The sequence below is a fragment of the Coregonus lavaretus genome, assembly GCF_964263955.1.
Source record: "Coregonus lavaretus genome assembly, chromosome: 11".
NCBI classification, from domain to species: domain Eukaryota; kingdom Metazoa; phylum Chordata; class Actinopteri; order Salmoniformes; family Salmonidae; genus Coregonus; species Coregonus lavaretus.
The window spans coordinates 40401365-40413543 of record NC_139998.1 but is presented as its reverse complement, the minus strand read 5'-3'; the positions used below and the strand labels follow the sequence as shown (position 1 = coordinate 40413543).

Below are 12179 nucleotides of genomic sequence, written 5' to 3'. Positions count from 1 at the left end.
GGTTGATGGACTATAACCTCTAACACTCAACTAAAGGTAATGATTCAAAAATACAGTATAGATGTGGTGAAGGATATTTGCTGTCCTCCCACTACATTGAAACACAAGACGAGAATACATGGAGGGAATGCTACACTACAGTCAATAGAGTTTACATTTTGGAGAGAAGGTAGAGGGTTTGAGTTGAGAATGATTAATTGAGGCAGGGCCAAGATTTAAAAAACATAATTCTAGCAAAACAAAACAACAACAGTACCTGAATTCAAAATGGCACTGGAGAAACATTCCCTTGAACAGAAATCTGTTTCTGGTTACCAAAGTCTCCATCAAGAGGTTTACATATTTTCCAATTCTTATCTTGCGTCTCAGGTCAACAATATCGTACATTAATGGGGCAAATTATGATTTATAGACCGATACATAAGCGATTGAATTAGAGAAAAATTCCCATTTGGTCCCAATAATAATTTAGATATGGAATTGATTTTAAAGCATTTCACTCCAAACACTTCATAACTGGTGAGACAGAACAGACAATGAAGAACACTGTTAGTTAGCTTGTAATTAAAGGATCTCTATGTTGGTGGAACAAACTCTTGTCAACTCCTGTTGGTTACAGCCAATCTTGCATAATGCCTGTGTGTCTCTCAGAGAAACTCTACCTGTAAAGGTAGCTCCTTGCTCCTGTGACCTTTGACCTTTGGCCAGCATGACCTCCTCACTGGAGGATCTTCTCCCGGGTCTCGGGCAGCTTGAGGGCCACCAGGCCTCCACACACCAGAGCAGTGCAGGAGAGGAGAATGGGGACGACTTTGGTGACCCCCACAAAGGAGGCAAAGATGGAGGTGCCCAGGATGGCCGCCAGCTTACAGAGGGCATTCAACACCCCGAACGCTGTGGCTCTACGGGAGGAGGTTAGGGACATAGGTTAAATACACCACAGGGGACATTTTTTACATCCATTTGATTCAGTAACTGATGATAATGGGTTGACATACTTTTAACAGTATAAAGCAAATAATACAATATCATATCATATCAACTATCTATTTCCAATAGGCACAATATAATAAATTAGATAGGCCTATCTAATAAATTAATGTCTGATTTCCAGATTGCTGTACTGTACCTTTTGGAGGCTGGGTAGAGTTCCACTGTGATGACCTCGATGCCGTTCCACGCTGCCACGCTGACCCCACAGAACAGACACTGCCAGGCTATGATGGCCGCCTGACTGAAGCTCAGGAACAGGAAGAAGGTGCACCCAGCTGAGATCAGCATGGAGAGGCCTGCAAAGAGAGGAGCAGATTGGGCTCACATTAGGAAGCAGTGAGCTCAGTGGCACTGGCCCATCATGTGTAGAGGGAGATGGAGCCGTGAGGTGTGCGGTAAGATTAAATCACACTTCGATGTTCCTTGATCATATTTCAAGGCTCACACCCATATACATCTCTATGCTCGCACTTTTCTCATCTGACAATCGAAGAGCAGAATGTCAGAACAATAGCTGAGCTGCTGCTCTACACAGAATCCACACTTGTCCTACCTGTCCATTGTAAGAACCAATACAGTTAAAATCAAAGAAACCTATTACCAATGTACTTTGTCTAATACAGACCAACTCGCCTATGATTTTGACCCTGCCTATCTTCTCCATGAACAGAGCTGATATGATGTTGCCGGGTAGAACAGCCAGGGACCCCAGGAAGCTGACCAGGTAGATGAGCACGTCGTTCTCCTCGTCGATGTCCAGGTGACAGCCCTTCTTATTATGGAGGAATGTGGTGTTCTCCAGTCTACAGTCTATGAACCTTTCCTCGTACAGATCTGGAGGAAACGTGACAATGCCAACGATATAACATAAATAGTGTACGTGGAGAAACATTCATGGCTTTGCAATTCTCAGTCCACTGGTCAATATGTACTGTTTGTTTTCAGTGAAACATAGCAATGGTAATTGATGATGTTGAAATGCATTACATACTGTATTGTCATTATGTTTCTTCATTCATATTGCGCAGGACTTGATTTTTGAAAAAGTTCAATCTCTGTTTAACCTTTTTTTTATTTTGGAAACTTTCCAAAGGGTTAAACTTGTTAACAATGTGACACATTGGTTGGCCTACTGTAACACCTCCAATGGCTCCCACCTGTGTTATAGAAGACGGTGGATCTGATGGTGCAGTTCTCAAAGATTGTTTCAGTGGACTTTATGTCCTCAAAGTAACAATCTTCAAACAGTGAATCCTCAAACTTAACAGACTTCATCTGTATGTTGATAAACCTAAAGGGATGGAACACAAAAGCATGATTCCTGAGTTTTTGATGAAGTGGTACATTACATGCTAGAATGACAGACAGCACTATTCCTATTCAATATTGTCTGTATCATTTTGAAAGAAATAATATGTGCCATACTTACATAGAATGATATGTTACATTGTGATATTATCAAGAGACATGACAGTGATAAATGACTGTTGTAATACAGTATTACTAGGTGTTCCTGTGGTGTAGTACTCAGAAGGGCCAGAAGGTGGAGCATGGAGATGACATACTTGTCATTGATGTATTCTCCCTCTCTGTGGATCTGATTCTCCAGGGAGAAGTTGAAGTGGAAGCGTTCTACTCTCTCTCTGTGGAACACCTTGACTTTGGACTCATACTCCTCTTGCTGCAGGTATTTGATCATGTCAGGGAACCACACACCCAGTCCATAGTAACTGAAATACGATGATATCAGAGTTTTTGGACCATAGTAAAGAGAACATTGACAACCAACATTAAAATACACATTCAGTATTTTTGTGTCCCAAATGGCACCCTATTCTCTATAGTGTACTGCTGTTAACCAGGGCCCATGGGGGGAATATGGTGCCATTTGGGACACAGAATGTATCTACAGGTATTTACAATCAGCTGCACATGGTATACATCCTTGCCTGTTTGGCATCAAATATATTGTACATATATTTACCTGAAGGCCATTGTGAACCAGATGATGGCCATGAACAGTGTACTTAGTCTCAGCTCAGGTCCCAATAGAGAAGCAATGTTCTTCAGCACCTGCAATGAAAACACAGCATAGTGACACATCACATACTAATAGCCTGTTAGTGTTATTGTTGGTCTCATTAGTAATGTGTTTGTTTTCTGAAAATGTTTGGTCCTACCAGTTTGCACAGAGTGAGGGTCCGGACGGCCCAACGCTGTATAGCCGTCCCTGTGGCACTCTGGATCTCAATTAACTCATCCTCCTGGGTCTTAGGAGCCTTGATGTGGGTCACCTGAGGGGAATGAAATGATGCTCACTTTGTTTCAATATATTCAGTGATTCTGAAAATGGCAAAGGAGCCCTTCAAGCACATGTTATTTAGTGTTAATCTGTGATGTTGTTTCCACACACCTGGAAGACCTTCTCAGGCTGGCCCTTTGCCCTCCAGTTGGTGTCATGGACATTTTTCAGGATCATCCAGGCCTCGTCGTGTTTGGCATTCTGATAAAGACAGCCACATACTGTAAGTCAAAACCTCACTATAGTCCACACAGTTTTTTGTGTGTGTTTTTAAACCAAATACATCTGCAAAATCGGTTTTGGGTTTTGTATGAAAATGTTGTTTGATCAACACAATATGTTAAAGGCCCCAAGTATTACATTCCTGTACTGTTCATCTTAATCTTAAGAAAATTGATTTTACCTCCAGGAGGAACCTGGGGCTCTCAGGCATGAACATGAGCCCCACCAGGGAGGTGATGGCAGGCAGGGCACAGACCAGCACAAACACCCTCCAGCTGTGGAACTGGAACTCTGTCCCCATGCTGAAGCCCCAGCCTGGAACATAACACAGCCACAATTGTATACATAGATTAGAAATCACTGGCCACTTTAATAAATGGAACACTAGTCACTTTAATAATGTTTACATATCTTGCATTACTCATCTCATATGTATATACTGCATTCTATACTATTCTACTGTATCTTAGTCTATGCCGCTCTGACATTGCTCGTCCATATATTTGATATATTCTTAATTCCTTTGCTTTACTTAGATTTGTGTTAGATATTACTTGTTAGATATTACTGCACTGTCAGAGCTAGAAACACAAGCATTTCGCTACACCCGCAATAACATCTGCTAAACACGTGTATGTGACCAATACAATTTGATTTGATTTGATTTGACACAATCATTATCCATTATCTGTGACTACTCTAGAACCTGGAACATAACCCAAATCCCTCCCTGGGTCTATAGGTGCGTTTACAGACTAATATTATGATTACAAATCTATCAGCCAGTTAATTAACCCAACACATATGCTTAGTCCAGTGGAGGCTGCTGAAGGGAGGACGGCTCATAATAATGGCTAGAACATAGTGACTGGAACGGCATCAAACACATGGAAACCATGGAAACCATGTGTTTGATGTATTTGATATCATTCCACTCATTCCGCTCCAGCCATTACCACGAGCCCGTCATCCCCAATTAAGGTGCCACCAACCTACTATGGCTTAGTCGTGTTACGTTTCCATAACATCCAATGCAGGGACTGCTGTAGCTGTACTTGGGTGAACTTGCTTTTGTCAGCAAGGAGGATGATTTTAATCCCAGGTCATGGCCCCTAAGGGTTGTCTGTTAAGTGTTTAGTGTGCAGTATTGTACTGTACCATAGTGAGGGATGATGCCCCAGGCAGTGAAGGAGGCATAGATGCCTCCCACCATCCAGAACATACACAGCCAGCTCAGGTGTTCCCCCCTCTTGTCCATCTGAAGGAACTCTGAGAAGTAGGAGTAGACAATGGGGACAGAACCTCCGATACTGAAGGGAGATACAGAGGATTAGTAACTCACTGAGAGATTTAGATTGTAGATTACACAAGAGATTTGCCTTTATGTATCCAGGAAGTCCCTAGGTGAATCATCTATTTTTCGAGGAAGAACAGATTTTTCGAGGGAGACCTGATTTCACAAGTATTATGACATTATGTTTTCGTTTTTTCCAACACTGAAATGTATCTAAACACAGATCACGGAGCAAGTTACTGGTCTGGTACTGATCTCCTTTCAGAGCTTCATATAGTCTTTGAAATAAATGCAGGAGAATAGTATTTTTGTAAGCAGGTAATTTTCACAAAGGTCAGTAGTTTGAGGTCAGTAGTTTGAGATTCCACTAATATCCAAACATGCATGGATACACAATAGCCTAATACACCATGCTCCTCCAGCTGAGGTTTTCTTTACACACAACACAATGTTTTTGCATACGCTTTGACCTGATTCTAGAGTCAGTATGCGTAGCTTGCTTACATCCCTGTGGAACAACACTATTCTGAGACAGCACAATGCTGCATTGTTGTAGGTGGAGGAGGAGAGGCGCTCTGAATGTGCTGACCTGGGAGGAAGTGTAATCTAGCACAAGTCCTACAGTAACTACTGCTTCATCCATGTAGCTTCTTCAGAGGCTGTGGCTTTGTTACCGTTACATTGTACAACATATATTTTATCAGGTAGAGAGGATCATGTTCACATGTACTATAGCATCCCAGTCACAACCCTAATTCCTTCAATTAGAAACTCATCCATTGTTTCCTCTCTCTCTATAGACGGGGGTCTTTTTTACCCGATGCCGGAGATGAGCCTAAAGAAGAGAAAGAAGCCGTATCCCTGGGCGAAGGAGGAGAGGAAGGCGAAGACACAGTTGATGGTGAGTGCCCAGATCAGACACCTCCGGCGGCCCAGTTTGTCTGCCATGCCTCCCCAGATGAACGCCCCAACCATCATTCCCAGGAACACTATCAAACCTGCAGGAGAGAGAGAGGCAAGACAGTCAGCAGCCAGCACAGGTACAGTTCACTAGCAGACATGTATCTAGTGATTTGAACTCAGTGAATAAAGTGGTAGATTGCACTCAACATACTTGAGGTGACCATACATTCTGGTGTGCTTTTATGGATCACAGAACTGTATTTTAGGGAAACACTTTTGATGACATACAATATACAGAGTTGTTTTTGAATGCTCAACTACTACCACAGCCTCAGCAGCAATGCTGAAACGGGATATCTGGACATGGGCGCCACTTTTGATGTTGTCCACTAGGGGACAGGCTTGTACATCACTACTGAGAGACGGGCACTGGAGGGGAATGTCCTATGGGCAGTATTGAGAAATCTCTGTGTAATACAATATATTTTAATTGATAATACCAAAAACACTAATATAAACATTTTTGGAATAGTTGTGCATGTGTATATATCTATTTGTACTCTGCATTCTGACTCATTCTCAAGGCTAGGTCAGAGAGGTAAAATCGTGTTTCTAAGGTAACGACAGACAAAATGTATTTTTGGTCAAATTGAATAGCCTTGAATGGTCTTTTGTGAAGTCTTAACAACAGGTATCCTATTTGGATGTCATACCGCTTTTAGTGCTTTTACCTGTCAGCAGGGTGTCTCGAAAGAAACATAACAGTATTTAACGTGTGCATTTGTCCATCTCTCAAAGCTGAACTGGAACACCTATTTTTAGCATATAATGAATGCTTGCATAAAGTATGAAAAAAAAGAAGTGATTTTTGTTTAAGTACTCTAAATGCTGACATTCGATAGAATCATGAAGGTGGCTGTGTTTCTGCCTCAGAAAGTACAGTCTTTTCTAACCTTGGGTGATAAAGCCTATTAATTTAAGCCCCAGATAAGTAGATATAAGTTATGTGGCCATTCTAGTACTGTGCATCAGCGGCCTGCTTGTCTATTGCAGATGAGAGCACTTATGTGTGTCACTTTTCTATGCACTGTATATGTACATCTAAACCATTACTCAGCTTACCTGTAGCCCATCAATCCAACCCTATCACTGGGGAAGAATCTCCCCAAAATAACACATTTTACCACCAGCAGCCTGTGCCAAGTGCCAGCGCCTGGCATGGTGGCACGATGTCACTGCAGATGGTACTGCCATGGGGGCTGTGGGTGATGACTGGTGTGAGAGCGAAGACTCTGGCCTGCCGTCACCGGATAAACATATGGAGATGAGGACCAATCCCCCACCCTACTCTCCCTGTAGAACAGTGACACTACTGCCACTCTGCCTTCTGATTGGACAGCTTACATCCATTGAGTCAGAATGTATGCAGTGGTGATCACAGTGAAAGTGTGAATTAGAGGCATCTCATATTTCAGTAGTCCCATTGAAACTGATTGATTATGGTTAGGAAGTCAAAATCTAAACCCTTGAGATAAACTGGAGTGTATTCTGTACATTTGGACTGAAACATTTTCAGGGGCATTGGTAAAATGTAGATTCAATTACTGTAAAGAGCAAGATGAGATAGTGAATAACTAATAGGCTGCCTGACTCAGAAAAAACAGAAAAGCTGCTAACTTGTTCCTTTTAAAAGGAGATGTTACACGAGATAAATATACTGAAAAAAATATAAACGCAACATGCAAAAATTTCTAAGGTTTTACTGAGTTACAGTTCATATAAGGAAATCAGTCAATTGAAATAAATACATTTGGCCCTATTCTATGGATTTCACATGACTGGGAATAGAGATATGCATCTGTTGGTCACAGATACCTTTAAAAAAAGGTAGGGGTGTGGATCAGAAAACCAGTCAGTATCTGGTGTTACCACCATTTGCCTCATGCTGCGCGACACATCTCCTTCACATAGAGTTGATCAGGCTGTTGATTGTGGCCTGTGGAATGTTGTCCCAATCCTCTTCAATGGCTGTATAAAGTTGCTGGATATTGGTGGGAACTGGAACACGCTGTCGCACACGGTGAGTATGCAGGCCATGGAAGAACTGGGACATTTTCAGCTCCCAGGAATTGTGTACAGATCCCTGCGACATGGGGACGTGCATTATCATGCTGAAACATGAGGTGATGGCGGCGGATGAATGGCACGACAATGGGCCTCAGGATCTCGTCATGGTATCTCTGCATTCAAACTGCCATCGATAAAATGCAATTTTGTTCGTTGTCCGTAGCAATGCCTGCCCATATCATAACCCCACCGCCACCATGGGGCACTCTGTTCATAACATTGACATCAGCAAACCGCTCACCCACACTCCATACACATGGAGACCGGTTGGATGTACTGCCAAATTCTCTAAAACGACGTTGGAGGAGGCTTATGGTAGAGAGATTAGCATTAAATTATCTGGCAACAGCTCTGGTGGACATTCCTGCAGTGAGCATGCCAATTGCACGCTCCCTCAAAACTTGAGACATCTGTGGCATTATGTTGTGTGACAAAACTGCACATTCTAGAGTGGTCTTTTATTGTTCCCAGCACAAGGTGCACCTGTGTAATGATCATGCTGTTTAATCATCTTCTTGATATGCCACACCTGTCAGTTGGATGGATTATCTTGGCAAAAGAGAAATGCTCACTAACAGGGATGTAAACAAATTTGTGCACAAAATGTGATAGAAATTAGCTTTTTGTGAGTATGGAAAATTTCTTGGATCTTTTATTTCAGCTCATGAAACACGGGACCAACACTTTACATGTTGAGTTCATATTTTTGTTCAGTGTATGATCCAGCATATCCTGTATTCTCTGAGTACCTAAATGTTCCATGACTCCACCCTACCCATTCAATTCAATTCCATTCAATTAAAAAAACATTATTTATTCCAGAAGGGCAATTACTTTTTGCATGTGAGTCAGTCTGAGATCTGAGGGCTACAGAATATACAGTGTAGTGAATAAAAGTTGCTCGTGATTGTGTTTATCACAGTGTAGTTAGCCAAAGGGAAGTGAAGCAGCAGGCGAACAGTATGTATCCAAGACACAAGGTCAGTAGAGTGGCTATTGATCTCCTCTCCTCAGCCACCTGCTGACTCAGTACTACCAACCAGTACAGCCTGCTGGGCTGCTGGGCCGCCGAGGCTGGGAAGGCTGGGGAGAGGGAGAAAATCTGCCCTCTCATCCCAGATACTTGTCTCCTTGGACAGCTTCCGCAGGTTTCAAAGTGAAGGACTTATCTTGTGGTGTCTGTCTCTGAATTTCAAATCCACCACTGCACTAGACATGGGCCTACAAAATACTGCATGGTCTCAATCAGTGTGATTGGTGGCATGCTGCAGATTGCTCCGGATGCCAAAACTCATGTTATTTGCTGTGGAGAAACGGATAATCAATTTCCCCCCTGCTTCACTAAGCAGGAATATATTGAAATAAAGTAGAGCATGAAAAGCATCCAGATTCATCTTGAAATCAACTGTGCCATTAGCGTATTTGAGAACATTTCTAATTTACGGAGCCCTTAAGTACCTGCTGGCTAATATTGACAGCAAGGCTGCTATTGGCTGGAACTGTCCCCAATACAATCCACAACTTAGCTTTGATTTTACACAGTCTGCACTGATATCCACAGAATGTCCTCTGATCGATTATTTCATTTGGTATCAGAACTTTAAGATTTTTTGAAGATATAACATTATTATTTTCCCATTACAATTCAGACTCTTAATTCAGCCTCTTATGCCTTTTTTCCAGAATCAATTGCCCCAGACATTGTACAAGACAAGTGTTAATATGGGTTGTATGTCTTCCAACAAGGATTGGCATTTAGCCATGACTCACCTAGCATGCCTTTCTCTCCATTGGATAAGCACATGTCCTTCTCAGCGCTGGGCAGCACGAACCCCACCACAAAGCACTCCACCCCGTCAGCCATGAGGGCCAGGCCCAGCACTATAAACAGGGTCCACTGGAACCGTCCATGTCCACAGTCCTCCATGATGTCCTCATACTGCTCAGCCAGCTCATCCAGCTCTGTGGCCCCTGCCTGAGCCTGCCTGGCCTTGGCCCTCGCTGCCCTCTGGGCCGCCTTCACCTCGTCAGGGTGGGGGATCCCCTGGTACTCCCCCTCGTACATCTGGTCCTCATCATCATGGCCCTCCGTGGCATCGCTGGCTGCATCCTCCTCCTGAGGGTAGGACTCGCCCTGGTAACCGTAGCCCTCCTGGCCTCCTCCCTCTCCATAGGTGCCATAGGGGTCACCTCCTCCTTGGTGGTACACATTGTTCTGGTAAGGGTCAGCCATGCTATCGCTCAGACGTTACAGCCAAGTCAGCACTGTTGCAGTAAGATCCTTCAAGTGATTCTGACTAGATTGGCATAATTCTGGGCACCTTGGTCTGGTGCTATGCTCCGTATGTGTTCTGGTATTCCAGGTGCTATGCTGTAGCTGTTTCTTGTTCCTGTTCTGGTAATCTGAGGAGGTTGTTGTTCAAGTAATCTTTTGAACAATACCTGGACTGGAACAATAATGATTGTTTTTGAATAACTACCTTTGCTTGTTCAGTTCTTCACAAGGCCTCATGCTGAACCTGAAAGAGGAAGTTTATTCAGTTATGCCATCCATATTTCTTATGATTGATAACAAAATCAATACTCTGTTGATTTACTCAGAACACATGGGAATGTTTCATACATTTGTAATAGATTTGACTGGGAGCTGACACTAGAACTCAGACATACTGTATACTATTGGGATCTACTGCATGTAGCCTATCTACTGTATCTATCTATTGGGTCTGTGCGACAGCCCTGATATCTGCCTGCTCTTCTCTCTTAGAACAGAAGAAAATAAAAGAGTTATCCTGCACTTAAGTTTTCAATCTCATTTGTTACCACACAAAAGGCTTATAATGAGACCATTTTTGCAGTTCTAATGAACTCAATACTGAAACAACTCAAGTGTTTCAAATTGCATGAACATGTCTCAGGGGGTTCACTTGTTCACTGGCATGATAAAATAATTCCTTAACATTATCAATTTCAATATGTTCCTTAGAGAATTCCTATTGCTACTTAAACATGTATTTACTAACAATAAGCTGCTTTAGGTCATAGCCTAGATGTATGATTTAATAACCTCTCAGACCATTCAGTTAACACTAAAACACAGCAATGACAACAATAATAAGGCACCCCATACCTGATGAGCCTTATAATTGTGTAATTATATATACACTGCTCAAAAAAATTAAGGGAACACTTAAACAACACATCCTAGATCTGAATGAATGAAATAATCTTATTAAATACTTTTTTCTTTACATAGTTGAATGTGCTGACAACAAAATCACACAAAAATTATCAATGGAAATCAAATTTATCAACCCATGGAGGTCTGGATTTGGATCACCCTCAAAATTAAAGTGGAAAATCACACTACAGGCTGATCCAACTTTGATGTAATGTCCTTAAAACAAGTCAAAATGAGGCTCAGTAGTGTGTGTGGCCTCCACGTGCCTATATGACCTCCCTACAACGCCTGGGCATGCTCCTGATGAGGTGGCGGATGGTCTCCTGAGGGATCTCCTCCCAGACCTGGACTAAAGCATCCGCCAACTCCTGGACAGTCTGTGGTGCAACGTGGCGTTGGTGGATGGAGCGAGACATGATGTCCCAGATGTGCTCAATTGGATTCAGGTCTGGGGAACGGGCGGGCCAGTCCATAGCATCAATGCCTTCCTCTTGCAGGAACTGCTGACACACTCCAGCCACATGAGGTCTAGCATTGTCTTGCATTAGGAGGAACCCAGGGCCAACCGCACCAGCATATGGTCTCACAAGGGGACTGAGGATCTCATCTCGGTACCTAATGGCAGTCAGGCTACCTCTGGCGAGCACATGGAGGGCTGTGCGGCCCCCCAAAGAAATGCCACCCCACACCATGACTGACCCACCGCCAAACCGGTCATGCTGGAGGATGTTGCAGGCAGCAGAACGTTCTCCACGGCATCTCCAGACTCTGTCACGTCTGTCACATGTGCTCAGTGTGAACCTGCTTTCATCTGTGAAGAGCACAGGGCGCCAGTGGCGAATTTGCCAATCTTGGTGTTCTCTGGCAAATGCCAAACGTCCTGCACGGTGTTGGGCTGTAAGCACAACACCCACCTGTGGACGTCGGGCCCTCATACCACCCTCATGGAGTCTGTTTCTGACCGTTTGAGAAAACACATGCACATTTGTGGCCTGCTGGAGGTCATTTTGCAGGGCTCTGGCAGTGCTCCTCCTGCTCCTCCTTACACAAAGGCGGAGGTAGCAGTCCTGCTGCTGGGTTGTTGCCCTCCTACGGCCTCCTCCACGTCTCCTGATGTACTGGCCTGTCTCCTGGTAGCGCCTCCATGCTCTGGACAC

General features: G+C 43.4%; 1 protein-coding gene across 1 annotated transcript; it reads right to left on the bottom strand.

Annotated features, from left to right (window-relative positions):
• Positions 1–718: 718 nt before the first annotated feature.
• On the bottom strand, positions 719–10074 carry LOC311136796 (synaptic vesicle glycoprotein 2B-like; the record flags this gene model as incomplete). The annotated part of the gene is made up of 12 exons (XM_084171077.1): positions 719–902; positions 1130–1289; positions 1615–1827; positions 2151–2284; positions 2559–2723; positions 2978–3066; positions 3174–3287; positions 3407–3496; positions 3699–3832; positions 4676–4827; positions 5629–5809; positions 9612–10074. The coding sequence occupies 12 exons, from the start codon at positions 10072–10074 to the stop codon at positions 719–721; spliced, it is 2079 nt and encodes a 692-aa protein (XP_084027203.1).
• Between the last annotated feature and the right edge of the window lie 2105 nt (positions 10075–12179).